The following is a 22,986-nucleotide window of genomic DNA, read 5'->3' on the forward strand; positions in this document are numbered from 1 at the left end:
GGGAAAGGTAGGTATTGGGGCAATGTAAACATGATGGAGAGATGGAGAGAGGGAAAAGGTAGGTATTGGGGCAATGTAAACATGATGGAGAGATGGAGAGAGGGGAAAGGTAGGTATTGGGCCAATGTAAACATGATGGAGAGATGGAGAGAGGGGAAAGGTAGGTATTGGGGCAATGTAAACATGATGGAGAGATGGAGAGAGGGGAAAGGTAGGTATTGGGCCAATGTAAACATGAGGGAGAGAGGGAGAGAGGGGAAAGGTAGGTATTGGGGCAATGTAAACATGATGGAGAGATGGAGAGAGGGAAAGGTAGGTATTGGGGCAATGTAAACATGATGGAGAGAGGGGAAAGGTAGGTATTGGGGCAATGTAAACATGATGGAGAGATGGAGAGAGGGGAAAGGTAGGTATTGGGCCAATGTAAACATGAGGGAGAGAGGGAGAGAGGGGAAAGGTAGGTATTGGGGCAATGTAAACATGATGGAGAGATGGAGAGAGGGGAAAGGTAGGTATTGGGGCAATGTAAACATGATGGAGAGAGGGGAAAGGTAGGTATTGGGGCAATGTAAACATGATGGAGAGATGGAGAGAGGGGAAAGGTAGGTAGTGGGCCAATGTAAACATGATGGAGAGATGGAGAGAGGGGAAAGGTAGGTATTGGGGCAATGTAAACATGAGGGAGAGATGGAGAGAGGGGAAAGGTAGGTATTGGGGCAATGTAAACATGAGGGAGAGAGGGGAAAGGTAGGTATTGGGGCAATGTAAACATGATGGAGAGATGGAGAGAGGGAAAGGTAGGTAGTGGGGCAATGTAAACATGATGGAGATGGAGAGACGGGAAAGGTAGGTAGTGGGGCAATGTAAACATGATGGAGATGGAAAGAGGGGAAAGGTAGGTAGTGGGGCAATGTAAACATGATGGAGATGGAAAGAGGGGAAAGGTAGGTAGTGGGGCAATGTAAACATGATGGAGAGATGGAGAGAGGGGAAAGGTAGGTATTGGGGCAATGTAAACATGATGGAGAGATGGAGAGAGGGGAAAGGTAGGTAGTGGGCCAATGTAAACATGATGGAGAGATGGAGAGAGGGGAAAGGTAGGTATTGGGGCAATGTAAACATGAGGGAGAGATGGAGAGAGGGGAAAGGTAGGTATTGGGGCAATGTAAACATGATGGAGAGAGGGGAAAGGTAGGTAGTGGGGCAATGTAAACATGATGGAGATGGAGAGAGGGGAAAGGTAGGTATTGGGGCAATGTAAACATGATGGAGAGATGGAGAGAGGGGAAAGGTAGGTATTGGGGCAATGTAAACATGATGGAGAGAGGGGAAAGGTAGGTATTGGGGCAATGTAAACATGATGGAGAGATGGAGAGAGGGGAAAGGTAGGTATTGGGCCAATGTAAACATGAGGGAGAGAGGGAGAGAGGGAAAGGTAGGTATTGGGGCAATGTAAACATGATGGAGAGATGGAGAGAGGGGAAAGGTAGGTATTGGGGCAATGTAAACATGATGGAGAGAGGGGAAAGGTAGGTATTGGGGCAATGTAAACATGATGGAGAGATGGAGAGAGGGAAAGGTAGGTAGTGGGCCAATGTAAACATGATGGAGAGATGGAGAGAGGGGAAAGGTAGGTATTGGGGCAATGTAAACATGAGGGAGAGATGGAGAGAGGGGAAAGGTAGGTATTGGGGCAATGTAAACATGAGGGAGAGAGGGGAAAGGTAGGTATTGGGGCAATGTAAACATGATGGAGAGATGGAGAGAGGGAAAGGTAGGTAGTGGGGCAATGTAAACATGATGGAGATGGAGAGACGGGAAAGGTAGGTAGTGGGGCAATGTAAACATGATGGAGATGGAAAGAGGGGAAAGGTAGGTAGTGGGGCAATGTAAACATGATGGAGATGGAAAGAGGGGAAAGGTAGGTAGTGGGGCAATGTAAACATGATGGAGAGATGGAGAGAGGGGAAAGGTAGGTATTGGGGCAATGTAAACATGATGGAGAGATGGAGAGAGGGGAAAGGTAGGTAGTGGGCCAATGTAAACATGATGGAGAGATGGAGAGAGGGGAAAGGTAGGTATTGGGGCAATGTAAACATGAGGGAGAGATGGAGAGAGGGGAAAGGTAGGTATTGGGGCAATGTAAACATGATGGAGAGAGGGGAAAGGTAGGTAGTGGGGCAATGTAAACATGATGGAGATGGAGAGAGGGGAAAGGTAGGTATTGGGGCAATGTAAACATGATGGAGAGATGGAGAGAGGGGAAAGGTAGGTATTGGGGCAATGTAAACATGATGGAGAGAGGGGAAAGGTAGGTATTGGGGCAATGTAAACATGATGGAGAGATGGAGAGAGGGGAAAGGTAGGTATTGGGGCAATGTAAACATGATGGAGAGATGGAGAGAGGGGAAAGGTAGGTATTGGGGCAATGTAAACATGATGGAGAGAGGGGAAAGGTAGGTATTGGGGCAATGTAAACATGATGGAGAGATGGAGAGAGGGGAAAGGTAGGTATTGGGCCAATGTAAACATGAGGGAGAGAGGGAGAGAGGGGAAAGGTAGGTATTGGGGCAATGTAAACATGATGGAGAGATGGAGAGAGGGGAAAGGTAGGTATTGGGGCAATGTAAACATGATGGAGAGAGGGGAAAGGTAGGTATTGGGGCAATGTAAACATGATGGAGAGATGGAGAGAGGGGAAAGGTAGGTAGTGGGCCAATGTAAACATGATGGAGAGATGGAGAGAGGGGAAAGGTAGGTATTGGGGCAATGTAAACATGAGGGAGAGATGGAGAGAGGGGAAAGGTAGGTATTGGGGCAATGTAAACATGATGGAGAGAGGGGAAAGGTAGGTATTGGGGCAATGTAAACATGATGGAGAGATGGAGAGAGGGGAAAGGTAGGTAGTGGGGCAATGTAAACATGATGGAGATGGAGAGAGGGGAAAGGTAGGTAGTGGGGCAATGTAAACATGATGGAGATGGAAAGAGGGGAAAGGTAGGTAGTGGGGCAATGTAAACATGATGGAGATGGAAAGAGGGGAAAGGTAGGTAGTGGGGCAATGTAAACATGATGGAGAGATGGAGAGAGGGGAAAGGTAGGTATTGGGGCAATGTAAACATGATGGAGAGAGGGGAAAGGTAGGTATTGGGGCAATGTAAACATGATGGAGAGATGGAGAGAGGGGAAAGGTAGGTATTGGGGCAATGTAAACATGATGGAGAGAGGGGAAAGGTAGGTATTGGGGCAATGTAAACATGATGGAGAGAGGGAAAGGTAGGTATTGGGGCAATGTAAACATGATGGAGAGATGGAGAGAGGGGAAAGGTAGGTATTGGGGCAATGTAAACATGATGGAGAGATGGAGAGAGGGGAAAGGTAGGTATTGGGGCAATGTAAACATGATGGAGAGATGGAGAGAGGGGAAAGGTTGGTATTGGGCCAATGTAAACATGAGGGAGAGAGGGGAAAGGTAGGTATTGGGGCAATGTAAACATGATGGAGAGATGGAGAGAGGGGAAAGGTAGGTATTGGGGCAATGTAAACATGATGGAGAGAGGGGAAAGGTAGGTATTGGGGCAATGTAAACATGATGGAGAGATGGAGAGAGGGAAAGGTAGGTATTGGGGCAATGTAAACATGATGGAGAGAGGGGAAAGGTAGGTATTGGGGCAATGTAAACATGATGGAGAGATGGAGAGAGGGGAAAGGTAGGTAGTGGGCCAATGTAAACATGATGGAGAGATGGAGAGAGGGGAAAGGTAGGTATTGGGGCAATGTAAACATGAGGGAGAGATGGAGAGAGGGGAAAGGTAGGTATTGGGGCAATGTAAACATGATGGAGAGATGGAGAGAGGGAAAAGGTACGTATTGGGGCAATGTAAACATGAGGGAGAGATGGAGAGAGGGGAAAGGTAGGTATTGGGGCAATGTAAACATGATGGAGAGATGGAGAGAGGGAAAAGGTAGGTATTGGGGCAATGTAAACATGATGGAGAGATGGAGAGAGGGGAAAGGTAGGTATTGGGCCAATGTAAACATGATGGAGAGATGGAGAGAGGGGAAAGGTAGGTATTGGGGCAATGTAAACATGATGGAGAGATGGAGAGAGGGGAAAGGTAGGTATTGGGCCAATGTAAACATGAGGGAGAGAGGGAGAGAGGGAAAGGTAGGTATTGGGGCAATGTAAACATGATGGAGAGATGGAGAGAGGGGAAAGGTAGGTATTGGGGCAATGTAAACATGATGGAGAGAGGGGAAAGGTAGGTATTGGGGCAATGTAAACATGATGGAGAGATGGAGAGAGGGGAAAGGTAGGTATTGGGGCAATGTAAACATGATGGAGAGAGGGGAAAGGTAGGTATTGGGGCAATGTAAACATGATGGAGAGATGGAGAGAGGGGAAAGGTAGGTAGTGGGCCAATGTAAACATGATGGAGAGATGGAGAGAGGGGAAAGGTAGGTATTGGGGCAATGTAAACATGAGGGAGAGATGGAGAGAGGGGAAAGGTAGGTATTGGGGCAATGTAAACATGATGGAGAGATGGAGAGAGGGAAAAGGTACGTATTGGGGCAATGTAAACATGATGGAGAGATGGAGAGAGGGGAAAGGTAGGTATTGGGGCAATGTAAACATGATGGAGAGATGGAGAGAGGGGAAAGGTAGGTATTGGGGCAATGTAAACATGATGGAGAGATGGAGAGAGGGGAAAGGTAGGTATTGGGGCAATGTAAACATGATGGAGAGATGGAGAGAGGGGAAAGGTAGGTATTGGGGCAATGTAAACATGATGGAGAGATGGAGAGAGGGGAAAGGTAGGTATTGGGGCAATGTAAACATGATGGAGAGATGGAGAGAGGGAAAGGTAGGTATTGGGGCAATGTAAACATGATGGAGATGGAGAGAGGGAAAGGTAGGTAATGGGGCAATGTAAACATGATGGAGAGAGGGGAAAGGTAGGTATTGGGGCAATGTAAACATGATGGAGATGGAGAGAGGGGAAAGGTAGGTAGTGGGGCAATGTAAACATGATGGAGATGGAGAGAGGGGAAAGGTAGGTAGTGGGGCAATGTAAACATGATGGAGATGGAGAGAGGGGAAAGGTAGGTATTGGGGCAATGTAAACATGATGGAGATGGAGAGAGGGGAAAGGTAGGTATTGGGGCAATGTAAACATGATGGAGAGATGGAGAGAGGTAGGTATTGGGGCAATGTAAACATGATGGAGAGATGGAGAGAGGGGAAAGGTAGGTATTGGGGCAATGTAAACATGATGGAGAGAGGGGAAAGGTAGGTATTGGGGCAATGTAAACATGATGGAGAGATGGAGAGAGGGGAAAGGTAGGTATTGGGCCAATGTAAACATGAGGGAGAGAGGGAGAGAGGGGAAAGGTAGGTATTGGGGCAATGTAAACATGATGGAGAGAGGGAGAGAGGGGAAAGGTAGGTATTGGGGCAATGTAAACATGATGGAGAGATGGAGAGAGGGGAAAGGTAGGTAGTGGGGCAATGTAAACATGATGGAGATGGAGAGAGGGGAAAGGTAGGTAGTGGGGCAATGTAAACATGATGGAGATGGAAAGAGGGGAAAGGTAGGTAGTGGGGCAATGTAAACATGATGGAGATGGAAAGAGGGGAAAGGTAGGTAGTGGGGCAATGTAAACATGATGGAGAGATGGAGAGAGGGGAAAGGTAGGTATTGGGCCAATGTAAACATGATGGAGAGATGGAGAGAGGGGAAAGGTAGGTATTGGGCCAATGTAAACATGAGGGAGAGAGGGGAAAGGTAGGTATTGGGGCAATGTAAACATGATGGAGAGATGGAGAGAGGGGAAAGGTAGGTATTGGGGCAATGTAAACATGATGGAGAGAGGGGAAAGGTAGGTATTGGGGCAATGTAAACATGATGGAGAGATGGAGAGAGGGGAAAGGTAGGTAGTGGGCCAATGTAAACATGATGGAGAGATGGAGAGAGGGGAAAGGTAGGTATTGGGGCAATGTAAACATGAGGGAGAGATGGAGAGAGGGGAAAGGTAGGTATTGGGGCAATGTAAACATGATGGAGAGATGGAGAGAGGGGAAAGGTAGGTAGTGGGACAATGTAAACATGATGGAGAGATGGAGAGAGGGGAAAGGTAGGTATTGGGGCAATGTAAACATGATGGAGAGATGGAGAGAGGGGAAAGGTAGGTATTGGGCCAATGTAAACATGATGGAGAGATGGAGAGAGGGGAAAGGTAGGTATTGGGCCAATGTAAACATGAGGGAGAGAGGGGAAAGGTAGGTATTGGGGCAATGTAAACATGATGGAGAGATGGAGAGAGGGGAAAGGTAGGTATTGGGGCAATGTAAACATGATGGAGAGAGGGGAAAGGTAGGTATTGGGGCAATGTAAACATGATGGAGAGATGGAGAGAGGGGAAAGGTAGGTATTGGGGCAATGTAAACATGAGGGAGAGATGGAGAGAGGGGAAAGGAAGGTAGCGGGGCAATGTAAACAAGAGCGCGAGAGAGAGAGCGCGACAGAGAGAGAGCGCGCGAGAGCAAGAAAGAGAGAGAGAGCGAGCGCAAGAAAGAGAGAGAGAGTGAGCGCGAGAGAGTGGGCGAGCGAGAGAGAGTGAGCGTGTATGATGCTGTACACCACTGACGGTAAGGCCTGCCATTAAACTTTAATCACTCTGCTTTCCTATAAATACCTTTCCAATGATCTATGCATTATTCAATCCCTCTCAGGCCAACACACATCACACACACCTGGGAGGAGACGTAAACAGAGTTCAGAGAAATGACTGCATATAAACATTTCTGGAAAATTACCTGTACGAGACTAGCTATCCAGGATGAGCGTGTGTGTGTGTGTGTCCTGCATGGTGTGGCACCCCTAAAGCTGGGTTGATAATGTTAACCACGCGGTAATTCAGCACCTGTGTCCTTTCAACAACACAAGCCCAACAATGGGTCTGCACTGCTCCCTTTGCCACAAGCCAGTTGAAGGGAATGGGGGAGTGAGAGAGAGGAATGGGGGAGTGAGAGAGAGAGGAATGGGGGAGTGAGAGAGAGAAAGAGGAATGGGGGAGTGAGAGAGAGAGAGAGGAATGGGGGAGTGAGAGACAGAAAGAGGAATGGGGGCGTGAGAGAGAGAGAAAGAGGAGGAGAGGAGAAAAAAAAATCAATAAAAGTGGATGGGGAGAAAGGAGAAGGGGACCGGGAGAGTTGCAGTGAAAAAGAGGGGCAGATCGAGGGGAGGGAGTTAATGGAAGAGGATCTGCCACTGGGGTATTCTACCATGGGATGGGTGACAGAGAGGGGGAGGAGAGGATGGAGGGGCCAGTTAATCTATGTTTTAAAAGGTTTCACTCCTCAGAGACCTTCACACACACCAACTCTCCTACACCAACGACACCATGCACTCTCACTGACACACACACGATTCTATCCATGACTTTAATCAATAGAACAGACCCAAGGCCAGAGAAGCCATGGTGATGTATTCATCCAAAATAACATGCTAGCTAAGTAGCTACGATTTCAGACAAAACCCAGGGATTCAGGGAAAGGGATGTGTGTGATTCTGTTGTACAAAGTACAGTGCTTATGTACAGGCCAGCCACAAGGAGCAAATTAGATCAACCAGTCACAGCTGATAAAAGACAGAGGATGTCCTCCTTCCACTTTACACACACACACACACACACACACAAATAGCATGGTGATATTGAAACAGACAAACAGGTGTTCACCTTCACACACATTAAGACTGATAGAACAGAAGCTGGTATAATGCTGACTATAGTAGATTATCATTCTCTACAAGTGACTTGTTTGATCTCTTCATAAATGGGTTGTTTTGTGAGAGCACTCTGAGCTGAACTTTCCTTTGGGACAACACAGCTCCTCAAGACACACACACCCCTTCTCTGGGACATATTGTGTGCGAAACATTAACTCACACACACAATTTTCACAGGGCTTTCATACTAAAGGCCCCTACCTAGTAATACACAAAAATATCATAAATGCACTGCTTGGCCAGTATTAGTGACTCACACACACAGGTTCCCCTAAGCAACACACACACACACACACACACACAGTTGAGGGAAACCACATGCTTACTTGAGATAAATTGGCTCAAAGTTCAAAATGAACAGTGACGCAGGTACATAGAGGACAGGGCAGGTACATAGAGGACAGGGCAGGTACATAGAGGACAGGGCAGGTACATAGAGGACAGGGCAGGTACATAGAGGACAGGGCAGGTACATAGAGGACAGGGCAGGTCTACACAAGGAGAGAGGGAGGAGAAAACACAAAAGACCGACAGCGGGGAAATAGAGAGGTTGAAAAGAAACTCTTTAAATGTGATCTCACATTCCTGACTTGGGGTGAATGGGAGAGAGAGAGCGAGAGAGCGAGAGAAGAGGGAGGGGTGGAGGAGAGAGAGAGAGCGAGAGAAGAGGGAGGGGTGGAGGAGAGAGAGAGAGAGCGAGAGAAGAGGGAGGGGTGGAGGAGAGAGAGAGAGAGCGAGAGAAGAGGGAGGGGTGGAGGAGAGAGAGAGAGAGCGAGAGAAGAGGGAGGGGTGGAGGAGAGAGAGAGAGAGCGAGAGAAGAGGGAGGGGTGGAGGAGAGAGAGAGCGAGAGGTGGAGGAGAGAGAGAGCGAGAGAAGAGGGCGGGGTGGAGGAGAGAGAGAGCGAGAGAAGAGGGAGGGGTGGAGGAGAGAGAGAGCGAGAGAAGAGGGAGGGGTGGAGGAGAGAGAGAGCGAGAGAAGAGGGAGGGGTGGAGGAGAGAGAGAGCGAGAGAAGAGGGAGGTGTGGAGGAGAGCGAGAGAAGAGGGAGGGGTGGAGGAGAGCGAGAGAGAAGAGGGAGGGGTGGAGGAGAGAGAGAGAGAAGAGGGAGGGGTGGAGGAGAGCGAGAGAGAAGAGGGAGGGGTGGAGGAGAGCGAGAGAGAAGAGGGAGGGGTGGAGGAGAGAGAGAGCGAGAGAAGAGGGAGGGGTGGAGGAGAGAGAGAGCGAGAGAAGAGGGAGGGGTGGAGGAGAGAGAGAGCGAGAGAAGAGGGAGGGGTGGAGGAGAGAGAGAGCGAGAGAAGAGGGAGGGGTGGAGGAGAGAGAGAGAAGAGGGAGGGGTGGAGGACAGAGAGGGGGGGGGTAACAGGCGGTGGAAAGTGGGAGAGAGAGAACGTTTTTGGTGGCACCAGGCGGCATTTGAATACTCAACAGCCGACCACACACACTAAGTATCAGCGAGGTGCAATTGGCACAGTAGTCTTTTTGTGACTTCCCATCCTCTAGAATTAGATATCTGTCCTCTCCCAAGCACAGACAGATTCCCAGATAAAAATAGCCTGAAGTATTCCAGTCCTCCTCCCACTCTACAGCCAGGCATTGAGATAGAGGGTGAGTGTCATATTAGGGGTTAGCAGCCCAGTGTAAGCCTGGTGAGGAGGGAGACATCCTCAAAAGGCACCTCACCTTCCACAGTTCATTTCTGTACACCGTTAGCTAAACTAACACATTGGAGTCACACATACACAGACTTCTCATTCTCCACAGTTCACTCCTGTACACCAAAATCAGGCTAGGTCATGATGTTTGCACAACAGCTAGATGGGATCTTACGATAAGGATCAGCCGAAATGGTGTTATTACAGTAAGGATCAGCCCAAATGGTGTTATTACAGTAAGGACCAGTCCAAATGGGTTCTCACAGTAAGGATCAGTCAGAATGGGTTCTCACAGTAAGGATCAGTCAGAATGGGTTCTCACAGTAAGGGTCAGTCAGAATGGGTTCTCACAGTAAGGGTCAGTCAGAATGGGTTCTCACAGTAAGGGTCAGTCAGAATGGGTTCTCACAGTAAGGGTCAGTCAGAATGGGTTCTCACAGTAAGGATCAGTCAGAATGGGTTCTCACAGTAAGGATCAGTCAGAATGGGTTCTCACAGTAAGGATCAGTCAGAATGGGTTCTCACAGTAAGGGTCAGTCAGAATGGGTTCTCACAGTAAGGGTCAGTCAGAATGGGTTCTCACAGTAAGGGTCAGTCAGAATGGGTTCTCACAGTAAGGGTCAGTCAGAATGGGTTCTCACAGTAAGGGTCAGTCAGAATGGGTTCTCACAGTAAGGATCAGTCATAATGGGTTCTCACAGTAAGGATCAGTCATACTTGGTTCTCACAGTAAGGATCAGTCAGAATGGGTTCTCACAGTAAGGGTCAGTCAGAATGGGTTCTCACAGTAAGGGTCAGTCAGAATGGGTTCTCACAGTAAGGATCAGTCAGAATGGGTTCTCACAGTAAGGATCAGTCATAAAGGGTTCTCACAGTAAGGATCAGTCATAAAGGGTTCTCACAGTAAGGATCAGTCAGAATGGGTTCTCACAGTAAGGATCAGTCAGAATGGGTTCTCACAGTAAGGGTCAGTCAGAATGGGTTCTCACAGTAAGGATCAGTCAGAATGGGTTCTCACAGTAAGGATCAGTCAGAATGGGTTCTCACAGTAAGGATCAGTCAGAATGGGTTCTCACAGTAAGGATCAGTCAGACTGGGTTCTCACAGTAAGGATCAGTCAGAATGGGTTCTCACAGTAAGGATCAGTCAGAATGGGTTCTCACAGTAAGGGTCAGTCAGAATGGGTTCTCACAGTAAGGATCAGTCATAAAGGGTTCTTACAGTAAGGATCAGTCAGAATGGGTTCTCACAGTAAGGATCAGTCAGAATGGGTTCTCACAGTAAGGGTCAGTCAGAATGGGTTCTCACAGTAGGGATCAGTCAGAATGGGTTCTCACAGTAAGGATCAGTCAGAATGGGTTCTCACAGTAAGGATCAGTCAGAATGGGTTCTCACAGTAAGGATCAGTCAGAATGGGTTCTCACAGTAAGGATCAGTCAGAATGGGTTCTCACAGTAAGGATCAGTCAGAATGGGTTCTCACAGTAAGGGTCAGTCATAAAGGGTTCTCACAGTAAGGATCAGTCAGAATGGGTTCTTACAGTAAGGATCAGTCAGAATGGGTTCTCACAGTAAGGATCAGTCAGAATGGGTTCTCACAGTAAGGGTCAGTCAGAATGGGTTCTCACAGTAAGGATCAGTCATAATGGGTTCTTACAGTAAGGATCAGCCCAAATGGTGTTCTCACAGTAAGGACCAGTCCAAATGTGTTCTCACAGTAAGGATCAGTCAGAATGGGATTTTACAGTAAGGATCAGTCCAAATGGGATTTTACAGTAAGGATCAGTCCAAATGGGATTTTACAGTGTAATCCACACAACATGACCAGAACCACAATGTTAATATGGTAGATTAGCAGTGTGAGTTACACCGTGCTATAAATGGAAACGAACAGGTTAGGATTAGGAGAGTGTGTGTGTGTGAGGTGGTATCGGCTGGGTCAAGGTCAACCCAGGTCTGTGCAGGGTCGTGGCTGGTGTAATGTGTGATGTGAGGCTGGGTCAGGGTCAACCCAGGTCTGTGCAGGGTCGTGGCTGGTGTAATGTGTGATGTGAGGCTGGGTCAGGGTCAACCCAGGTCTGTGCAGGGTCGTGGCTGGTGTAATGTGTGATGTGAGGCTGGGTCAGGGTCAACCCAGGTCTGTGCAGGGTCGTGGCTGGTGTAATGTGTGATGTGAGGCTGGGTCAGGGTCAACCCAGGTCTGTGCAGGGTCGTGGCTGGTGTAATGTGTGATGTGAGGCTGGGTCAGGGTCAACCCAGGTCTGTGCAGGGTCGTGGCTGGTGTAATGTGTGATGTGAGGCTGGGTCAGGGTCAACCCAGGTCTGTGCAGGGTCGTGGCTGGTGTAATGTGTGATGTGAGGCTGGGTCAGGGTCAACCCAGGTCTGTGCAGGGTCGTGGCTGGTGTAATGTGTGATGTGAGGCTGGGTCAGGGTCAACCCAGGTCTGTGCAGGGTCGTGGCTGGTGTAATGTGTGATGTGAGGCTGGGTCAGGGTCAACCCAGGTCTGTGCAGGGTCGTGGCTGGTGTAATGTGTGATGTGAGGCTGGGTCAGGGTCAACCCAGGTCTGTGCAGGGTCGTGGCTGGTGTAATGTGTGATGTGAGGCTGGGTCAGGGTCAACCCAGGTCTGTGCAGGGTCGTGGCTGGTGTAATGTGTGATGTGAGGCTGGGTCAGGGTCAACCCAGGTCTGTGCAGGGTCGTGGCTGGCGTAATGTGAGGTTGGATGGAGCAGCAGAGTTATTTAGAGGAGCTAATCTGTCTGTTTCAGTCTAATGTGAGCCGGGGATCACGGTTACCTGATCTCTCTCTCTCTGTCTGTGTGTGTGGGTGTCTGGCGTCAAGCTCAGATCAGTTTCAGTGGCACCGTCAGTGCTGTGAGGAGAAAGGCGCAGCGATACACTAGACATACACACTAACAAATAACACACATGCCTTCTCTGTCAAATGAATAAACACTCTCTCACACACTTTCTGTGTCTCATATATAATACATAGTCACCACACCTTTGTAACATGTTGGCTCTGTAAAATAGTGATCTTATATTACACACCCACACAGCTGAGTAACAGTGCAGGTCGGGCCAGGCAGCTTGCCACACCCTGCTTAGTTCCACTGAGCCAGACAGGATCATCACCTGAGATGATGGCCTCTCTTTCTCTCTCTCTCTCTCTGTGTGTGTGTGAGAGATAGATTCTGTCTATGTGAGAGAGGGTTGTGAGGGTTGTGTTTTCCTCCAGTGTGAAATGCAGCACAGACGGCAACTATTAACTTTCTAAAGCAGGAATGTGGGAGGTCCAGGACCTCCCATAAAAAGCTGTGTGTCTGTGGGGTGGGGGGGATTATGGTGCAGAACACGTGTCACTGCATCCTCCACCGATATCAACCCTTCGTAGATGATTTCTAATCCATGACCTTCTCCATCCTAGTAGCCAATACTGGGACCATGACGCCAAACGGTCAGTATGGGGATATGGCCTATTGGCCCAACTTATAACAGTTTGTGTGTGTGGATCACACACACACACCAACAGATCCCGAAGGCACGGTTAGGCTGATAACAGACAATTACAGTGCAGTTTAAATGGAGCAAATCCCTCCTGTTTCTCTCAGGCTCTGACCACACACAGCTGTTAGAACCACCTATAACGCTCTATAGACTAGGTCTCATGTAGGGGAAATGGACCGTGAGAGTCGACCACATACCATCAAGTGGTCAAGCGTAAAACTTTGAGGGCCAGTCAACGGCAGAGTAGGGCTGAGGGCTAGGGGCCTCACAATACGATATTATCACAATGTTTAGGTGCCGGTACGATATGTGTTGTGATTTTCACGATTCTATATGTATCGCAATTCGAGACTATGATTTTATTGCGATTCGATGTTCCAAACATGCTGCTCACCATACATATACTGCAGGAGGACAAGAGAGAGACATGAGAAAACAAGTTTTGATCAGTCATGGAAATAAAAGTGCTGAAAATAAATTGGCTCCATCTAAAAACAAATCTGAGAACAAGCTATGAAGAATGACACCGGAGTTTTGGTGCAGGTACTGCCAACCGGTGCAAAAATAATATTGCGATATTGTCATAACGATTTTCGCGTGCCCAAAATATCTATTATTTAGAACGAAAGTACAGGTATTCGGACATGGCCCAGAGCGAGGGACAGAGCGAGGTGCAGTCTCTCCTCTTGTCAAAGCAGCCTCCAAACCCTGAGCTGCTCTGCTTCATTATGAGTACAATGAGAGGTCCCACTAGCCCCACTAGAGGTCGACCGATTAATTAGGGCCGATTTTAAGTTCTCATAACAATCGGTAATCCGCATTTTTGGATGCCGATTATGGCCGATTACATTGCAATCCACGAGGAGACTGTGTAGTAGGCTGACCACCTGCAGCAAGGAGCCAAGGTAAGTTGCTAGCTAGCATTACACTTAAAAACAACCAATCTTAACATAATCGCTAGTTAACCTAGTAATATCATCAACTATGTGTAGTTAACTAGCTTGTCCTGCATTGCATATACTCAGTGCGGTGCTTGTTCATTGATCATCGAATCACAGCCTACTTCGCCAAACGGGTGATGATTTAACAAAAGTGCATTCGTGAAAAAAGCACAATCGTTGCACTAATGTACCCAACCATAAACATCAATGCCCTTCTTAAAATAAATACACAAGTATAAACCTCTATACACAAGTATTAAACATCCATAGTTAGTTAAAAGAAATTCATGTTAGCAGGTAATATTAATTAGGGAAATTGTGTTGCTTCTCCTGCATTCAGTGCAAGCAGAGTCAGGGTATATACAGCAGTTTGGGCCGCCTGGCTCGATGCAAACTGCGTGAAAACCATTTCTTCCTAACAAAGACCATAATTAATTTGCCAGAATTTTACATAATTATGACATTACATTGAAGGTTGTGCGATGTAACAGCAATATTTAGACTTGTGGATGCCACCCGTTCAATAAAATACAGAATGGTTCTGTATTTCACTAAAAGAATTTATGTTTTGTTTTTCGAAATTATAGTTTCTGGATTTGACCATATTAACTTCTCTAGGGTAGGGGGCAGCATTTGGAATTTTGGATGAAAAGCGTGCCCAAATTAAACTGCCTTCTACTCAGGCCCAGAAGATAGGATATGCATATAATTGGTAGATTTGGATAGAAAACACTCTAAAGTTTCCAAAACTGTTAAAATAGTGTCTGTGCGTATAACATAACTGATTTGGAAGGCGAAAACCTGAGAAAAATCCATTCCGGAAGTAGGATTTTTTCTCTATTTTTTTTTCTATTCAATGCCATTACAGTATCAGATTGCAGTTACTATGCCTTCCACTAGATGTCAACAGTCTTTAGAAATTGTTTCAAGCTTGTATTCGGAAAAATGAGGGAGTAAGAGCAGTCTGAATGAGTGGACCCTGCCGTGACACAGAGCTTTTTCATGCGCACGACTGAGAGAGTGCCTTTCTTGTTTATCCTTTATATTGACAACGTTATTGTCCGGGTGAAATATTATCGATTATTTAGGCTAAAAACAACCTGAGGATTGATTATGAACATCGTTTGACATGTTTCTTCAAACTTCACCATTTGGATTTTTTTGTCGGCCTGTTGTGACTGCGTTTGAGCCTGTGGATTACTGAAGAAAATGCGAATAAAAATGGAGGTTTTAGGATATAAAGAGACTTCATCGAACAAAAGCAACATTTATTGAATAAATGAATGTCTTCTGAGTGCAACCATATGAAGATCACCAAAGGTAAGTGATTAATTGTATCTCTATTTCTGACTTGTGTAACTCTTCTACTTGGCTGGTTACTGTTTGTAATGATTTGTCTGCTGGGCTATGTTCTCAAATAATCGTAAGGTATGCTTTCACAGGAAAGCCTTCTTCTGTGAATCCATGTAAAATAGTTGTATCTTTTCTGAATAATTATAATGAGTATTTCTGTATTTGAATTTTGTGCTCTGCAATCTCACTGGACGTTGATTATGATGTTTGATAGAGCTGTCTGACTGAGCGGTGGTAGGCAGCAGCAGGCTCGTAAGCATTCATTCAAACAGCACTTTCCTGCATTTGCCAGCAGCTCTTCGCAATGCTTGAAGCCTGGCGCTTTTAATGACTTCAAGCCTATCAACTACCGAGATTAGGCTGGCAACACTAAAGTGCCTATAAGAACCTCCAATAGTCAAAGGTATATAGAGGTCGACCGATTATGATTTTTCAATGCCGATACCGATTAATCTGACAATTTTTTTATTTTTTTTATTTGTAATAATGACAATTACAACAATACTGAATGAACACTTATTTTTACTTAATATAATACATCAATAAAAATCAATTTAGCCTCAAATAAATAATGAAACATGTTCCATTTGGTTTAAATAATGCAAAAACAAAGTGTTGGAGAAGAAAGTAAAAGTGCAATATCTTCCTTGCTCAGAACATGAGAACATATGAAAGCTGGTGGTTCCTTTTAACATGAGTCTTCAATAATCCCAAGTAAGAATTTTAGGTTGTAGTTATTATAAGACTATTTCTCTTGCATCCCTGGGTCAGTAGTAGTCATATTACTGGATACCTAATCATTATCACCACCCTTGATCTCATACCCAACCCCAGGCTGGTAATACGGTGCCTTATCAACAGGTCCAGGACCTATCTTCCTGTGTCATGTTGGTTCTATTCTATCTAATAGTAATAGCTAACCACGGACAAAGCCTGATTTCAGATCAGTTGACCTAATGTAACCTCTCAGATAATATAATTTGTGCTAAATCAAATTACCAAACACTACCATCAATTGATTGGCACTTATTGAAAATCAGGAAATAGACTATTTGTCCATTTTCATTATAAATATAAAACACTTATGCTATATTCTTGATAGAGTTCCTGATTTTCAGGCCCGAATAAAATAGTAATTCCTTATTACTCAGGATGGAAAAATCACAGCATCAACAGATTAGTGTCTGGTAACATTAGACACATAGCGAGCAGGCAGAGTATCCTGTCTGATAGAACAGAGAGACAGATAAAAAATATATATATATTTCACCTTTATTTAACCAGGTAGGCCAGTTGAGAACAAGTTCTCATTTACAACTGTGACCTGGCCAAGATAAAGTAAAGCAGTGCGATAAAACAACACAGAGTTACACAAAAAAACGTACAGTCAACAACACAATAGAAAATAAAGATTTTTCTATTTATGTACAGTGTGTGTAGAAGAGTATGGAGGTAAGGCAATAAATAGGCCATAGAGGAGAAATAATTACAGCAGAGAACTGGAAGGAAAGGCGGCCAAAGGAAGTGTTGGCTTTGGGGATGACCATTGAAATATACCTGCTGGAGCGCGTGCTACGGGTGGGTGTTGCTATGGTGACCAGAGTGTTGGAGGCTATTTTGTAAATGACATCGCTGAAGTCAAAGATTGGTAGGAGAGTCAGTTTTATGAGAGTATGTTTGGCAGCATGAGTGAAGGAGGCTTTGTTGCGAAATAGGAAGCCAATTCTAGATTTAATTTTGGATTGGAGATGTTTAAATCTGAAAGGAGAGTTTACAGTCTAACCAGACACCTAGGTATTTGTAGATAAAGAAGCTTAGAGAACAGATCATCTCTATTATAACATTCTCATTCTGGCAATGAACATAGATTGTAATGAGTGAAGAGGCGTTTGTTAAGGGTTAAAACTCCTAACCAGGCCTAGAGCACAGCAACAGGAGAACTGGAGAGTTAGTGAGAGATAAAGGCCTGCTGGGATTAAAGCCTCATAATAATGTGCCTATTTGAAGTCTCTATTATTAGGGCAGATTTGTGGTTAGATAATGCCTCGGTTAAAGGTCAACTGTGTTTGTCAACACGGTTAATAAGAGAGCGAAGGAGTGGGACTTGCACAAGCACGGACACACAACACACACACACACAAGGTCGACACACTTTCAAGTGAACGCAAACACAAACCCAACAACAGCACTTTATACACGTGTACATGACACCGCTCAAACACACTCGCTCTGGTATACACACATCCAAAACACACACACACACACGAGTCTTGGGTACACACACACACACTTCCCAACACAGAACCAAACAAACACTCTAGTAGAAGGACCACTTGTGGTGGGGTGTGGTGATGTCATCAGCCCCCTCCTCAGGGCTGTTTCTCTGGGGTGTACTGGAATGTGGCAGAAAGGGAAGGGGGTGGAGGTTAGGGAGGAGAGCAGAGGCCATGGGGCTCACACAGTCCGTCCATCAGACACTACAGAACAGGCATGGCTCTATATACGCCACAGAGCCACTACAGAACAGGCATCACCGCTGTGTTGTACACAAAACCAAATTATTCTTGGGAGAGAACACCCCCATAAGATAAGAGAGGCCTGCTTCATCTCAAGTCCCTGTGATGTCAGGCATAGCCTTTATTTTAGTGAAATGAAATAAAAAAAAATATTGCAGAGTTGGCATTAAATGTGACTGAGCTTCCTGATGCTGTATGTATGGGGGAAGTTGGTTAGTTATGTGCTTCACAACATGCAAGAGAGAGCAGATACAAACGTATGCCAGAATTTCAGGAAAGAGCTGACTTAACGAGCGAGCTTGATGGTCCCCGTTTGACCTATTTGGAATCCCCATATAATCATGGCCTCTTTTTACAGTGTCATCGTTCACGGTTGATCACCTTTGATAGGCTTCAGACTACAAACCAGCTGACACATTGACTGCAGCAACATGTGTTGCATACTTGATACAAAGAGCATATTTATGATTAGCTTGAGTTGATCATACTATTGAAGGTGAGATCACCAAATCTATGATCTTTTGTCACATTAGGCCAATATCACGTTACATCTCAAAACAACATCTTTGGAACAAGTGCAAAAACGAAACATGCTAAACTTCTTCACTAATTAGACAGGAGATTTTGCTTATACTACTTGACTATAGACCTACACAACATCTAAGATAAACCAGTCAGGGATGACATGATTATCAGTCACCTTGAATATGAAAGCGTGCCGCTGATAGTGAAATGATACTAATCTAACACACAGCAAAGATATACATACTCTGACCACTTCCTCTTCCGATGCCGTACAGTACAAACCCACCTGCACCAGATAGACACGGGCCATTCACACAGACACCGTGAAGTCAGGCATCGCACTGTGTGAAAGCCGCAGGGCCGGAGTACAGCTAGAGTTCACTTCACGCTCTTGAGTAAAAACAGTAAAAAACAGTCATGGACAATTCTCGTTCATTCGTTTCAGTTTGAGTGGTAGTGTTTGTACAGTGATTGAGTCAGTGCGGAGTGGACAGATGCATTAACATGGGAATTACGTGGATGGTGGGTGTGAATGAAGTGAAGGGTGCGGTCATCCTGACCCATTAAAGAAGCCGAGCCATGATGGATATAGTGTAGATAGAATGGCGGTGTGGCAGATGTACAGTGGAAGTCGGAAGTTTACATACACTTAGGTTGGAGTCATTAAAACTTGTTTTTCAACCACTCCACACATTTCTTGTGAACAAACTATAGTTTTGGCAAGTCGGTTAGGACATCTACTTTGTGCATGACACAAGTAATCTTTCCAACAATTGTTTACAGACAGAAAATTTCACTGTATCACAATTCCAGTGGGTCAGAAATGTACATACATTTAGTTGACTTTGCCTTTAAACAGCTTGGAAAATTCCAGAAAATTATGTCATGGCTTTCGAAGCTTCTGATATGCTAATTGACATAATTTGAGTCAATTGGAGGTGTAGCTGTGGATGTATTTCAAGGCCTATCTTCAAACTCAGTGCCTCTTTGCTTGACATCATGGGACAATCAAAAGACCTCAGAAAAATAAATTGTAGACCTCCACAAGTCTGGATCATTATTGGGAGCAATTTCCAAATGCCTGAAGGTACCACGTTCATCTGTACAAACAATAGTATGCAAGTATAAACACCATGGGACCACGCAGCCGTCATACCGCTCAGGAAGGAGACATGTTCTGTCTCCTAGAGATGAACATACTTTGGTGAGAAAAGTGCAAATCAACCCCATAACAACAGCAAAGGACCTTGTGAAGATCGACATAACACCAAAGGCTGCTCAGCAAGGAAGAAGCCACTGCTCCAAAAATTGCTGATCCTAACTGACCTAAAACAGGGAATTTTTACTAGGATTAAATGTCAGGAATTATGAAAAACTGAGTTTAAATGTGTTTGGCTAAGGTGTATGTAAACTTCCCGACTTCAACTGTATATAGGTCTGGAAACAAGTTCATACATTGTAGTGCCGGCATGTGTTTTTAAAGAGAAACAAATGTAACAATGCAATGGTTGCTGCACCTTTGATGATTTCCATAAAACAGTTTCCCAGCCAGTGATCTGGCATAACCAGTTGACTCCCCTGCCAGATTTAATACTGGCTCACAATATAGATTTTTTTATTAAATGAATTAACTTGATTGGTTGGTTGTATTGTCTCCTGTTATGGAACCTAATTGGTTATATCACCATTACATTGTAAATAACAAGCACATAGCCTACAGTTGAGAAGTCCGCAATTTGGCAAATATGAAATAGCTGATGTGGAGTTGCGGCGGTCAGTGAGACGCATCTATAGCCCGAGGCCAATCGCAATATTTCAAAATTAAATTGTGGGATAAACACAAAAGTCACATATAGTGCAAATGATTTATGTGCGAAGTGTAGTTTATTCCCATTCATAGGATACACCAGGACTAATATCTTGGCACTAGTGGAGTGTCGACCATATCTCTGGTGAGTGCGCATATTCACTGTCTTTATCATTGGGCGAGTCAGTGCCACTGGAAAGTTGATTACAATAATTTCCTCTTCAATTGTAGATATAAGTCATATTGTACAATTTGTCTCCCCTTTTCGCAGGCCTAGATTAGATGGTTACATTGAAGACAAGGTTGTTTTTATTGATTTCAGTTTGTCAGTGTCAGCAGAGTAGCCGAGGCCAAACCTGCAATTTGCGTAGTAGGCTATTAAAAGATTCTGCTATCCCCAGACATGTAAAGTGTTGTAGAATTGCATGAAATGTGTTTATCAGCGAGGGCTGAGCTGCTCCCCCAAAGGTGAAACTCCAGCGCCACCAATGATGCGGTGTATTTCATTGTTTGTTTACGGTCGGACTCAGATGGTCTGTTTTGTCAGCGGCCCAGTCACTTTTACCCAGGCATCTGTCTTCATCACTGATCATTACTAAAGTGAACGCGAGATTAACGTTTAATTATTGTTTTAAATATGCCTAAAGCGTTATTGTAAACTGCAAACATCAGAAACGACAGGATTTATTCTAACGTCTTGGGATTCGACAAAAGCCTCCACCTTCGAGAATGACAGTCCATTGAAACGTTTACCCGTCTCTCTAGCTCCGCGGCCTTCATAGCCAACCAAGCATGGCGTTCTCGCAAAGTAAACAAAACAAATTATTCACTTGCATTTTCACTGTTCTAACTACATCTATGTGTTGTGCGAATGACAACTTAATCTGAACGGTGAATTAAGAGTGAATTTGGCCTATTTAAAATGCTTCGAAAACTTGTCCATAGACTTTCTACGAACGGGTGAGGGGAAAATCCCAACATGGATTCCGCAACATTCCACGGCTGGGTCCGTGCACAGTTACTTTGCAGAACTTATTGAAGCACGATACAAACATAGCACGAATTAATCAGATTTCGATTATGACAGTTACATACATAAAACAGCAGCATTTGACGTTTCTGAGAAACTAGACCCTAAAGGTGGCCACATATTTAAAAGCTATGTCGACCAAACAGCGGAGAAATACAAACTTGACCGGATGCATAGGATGACAAACAAGCAACACCTTGTAAATGACCAAATTAAACGAAACTCTTAAAACAACCCCGGAAGATAGGTCTAATCTTCCATAAAGTGTCTGGTTCATATGATTCACCACAACTCAACCAATCGTTTAATTTCCTTTTCGAGTATTAAAAGTGGATGTTCGCTTGCAAAAGCTTCCATTTTGAATGTCTCACTAAAGCAACTCAACTTCAGCTACATCAACAGGTCGACAATCAATCCACATTGACATATTCCCAGCAAACTAGACACAGTAAGTATAAACAACACTTTTGCATCAACTTCAGTTGTATCAACTTATCAAACATAACTGGAGAACGTGTTGAATACTGTATAGCTGCAATGCAATGAACTCAAGTCAGCCAGCTAACTGTCAAATGCACGGCTAATGTTAGCAAGCTAACCAGCTAGTTAAATGTATAACAACTTGTATGACTTTTGTTCACCACTTAATAATTGACAACAGACCGAACAACTGGCGAAGACAACCAGCAAGTTCATGATCAAGTTCATCCAGACAAAAGTGGTCGACTTGTGTTTTGAACAAACTTACCCGAATCTCCGGGGGTTTTCATTTTGAGTGTTGCAGGATAGTTTACGTTAGCTAGCGAGTTTGGTGGATCTCAATTCAGTAGCGTTTGTGGAAGGAAAAGTCGTCTCCCTCTGAGCCCTTCCTTTGGTTCGGAATGGAACAACGAGGGGGGAACAGGCTAACGTTAAACTTTCCACTGTTGCTCCACTCGCGGGCCCATTTGCCTCCACTTTCTTTCCCAATACCCCCTTCCTCAACTGTAGCGATCGGGGTAACGTTACTTTACCCGAATCGCAGTCAGTTGATGTAGCTCACTGCTGTTTGTCCCACGGCAACTTCGCCTTGTCCTGTTCGAGGTGCAGCGGAACACGGTCAACCGTCCTGACAAGCACACGAACCGAAAACCCGTATCTTTCCTTGTTTGCATATACTTTCACGAACTGTCGAGTTGTTTACTCCATCTCAATCGCATCTTCCCCGTTGTTTGACATATTGTCGCTAAAATAACCGTTCTGTAGAATAGCAGTCGTCCTCTCTTTAGACTTTCTTTCTTCCTTCACTCACTAACATTCTGTACTCTGTGGCTACTCTTTCTCCTCCCCCTGGTTCCTCTCTCGGGTGTCGTGTTTCGCTCTCTCCTCACGGGGCCGCCCACACGGACAGGGGGGCTCTAAGGGGCGGGTCACACCCACTCACCACGATCCAGTGTGGCGTCACTGCTGCAGCACGCGGCGTCGCCATAGAGACACTGCCGTGGTGACATCATATCCGTGTCCTACGATTCTAGAGGAGAGAAGACCGTCATCACGCCCTTTTACGTCAATAGCAGGTACTTTCTTCTAATTATTTCTTTTCATTTAATGGTAATTATATCTATTGATGTGGCCAGATGATTAAACCACTGTACAAATGCACAAGGCATTATAACACTAGACTCTGAGCATATTGCAACAGGAACTAAACCAAACTTATACACACTTCCCCCTCTATTTCACATGGTCTACTACACCTCCCTGCTGAATTTGGTGGCAGTGATGGGATATTCCCTGGCCACTTGCGGTCTCAGGAGAAAGTATTGCATATATACAGTATTGTGTCCTGTCACTCAGGCACTAGTCTGTGGCACTGATGCAGAACTGT

General features: G+C 45.3%; 1 protein-coding gene across 1 annotated transcript in view; it reads right to left on the reverse strand.

Annotated features, from left to right (window-relative positions):
- Positions 1-22,510, reverse strand: part of LOC135520564 (ETS domain-containing transcription factor ERF-like) — a 107,220-nt gene extending 84,710 nt beyond the window's left edge. Inside the window, exon 1 of the mRNA XM_064946211.1 lies at positions 21,868-22,510. Coding sequence (XP_064802283.1) covers positions 21,868-21,889 — 22 coding nt within the window. The 5' untranslated portion in view covers positions 21,890-22,510. The remainder of the gene's footprint in view (positions 1-21,867) is intronic.
- Between the last annotated feature and the right edge of the window lie 476 nt (positions 22,511-22,986).

The sequence above is a fragment of the Oncorhynchus masou genome, chromosome 29 (genome assembly GCF_036934945.1).
Source record: "Oncorhynchus masou masou isolate Uvic2021 chromosome 29, UVic_Omas_1.1, whole genome shotgun sequence".
In the NCBI taxonomy this organism is placed as follows: Eukaryota; Metazoa; Chordata; class Actinopteri; order Salmoniformes; family Salmonidae; genus Oncorhynchus; species Oncorhynchus masou.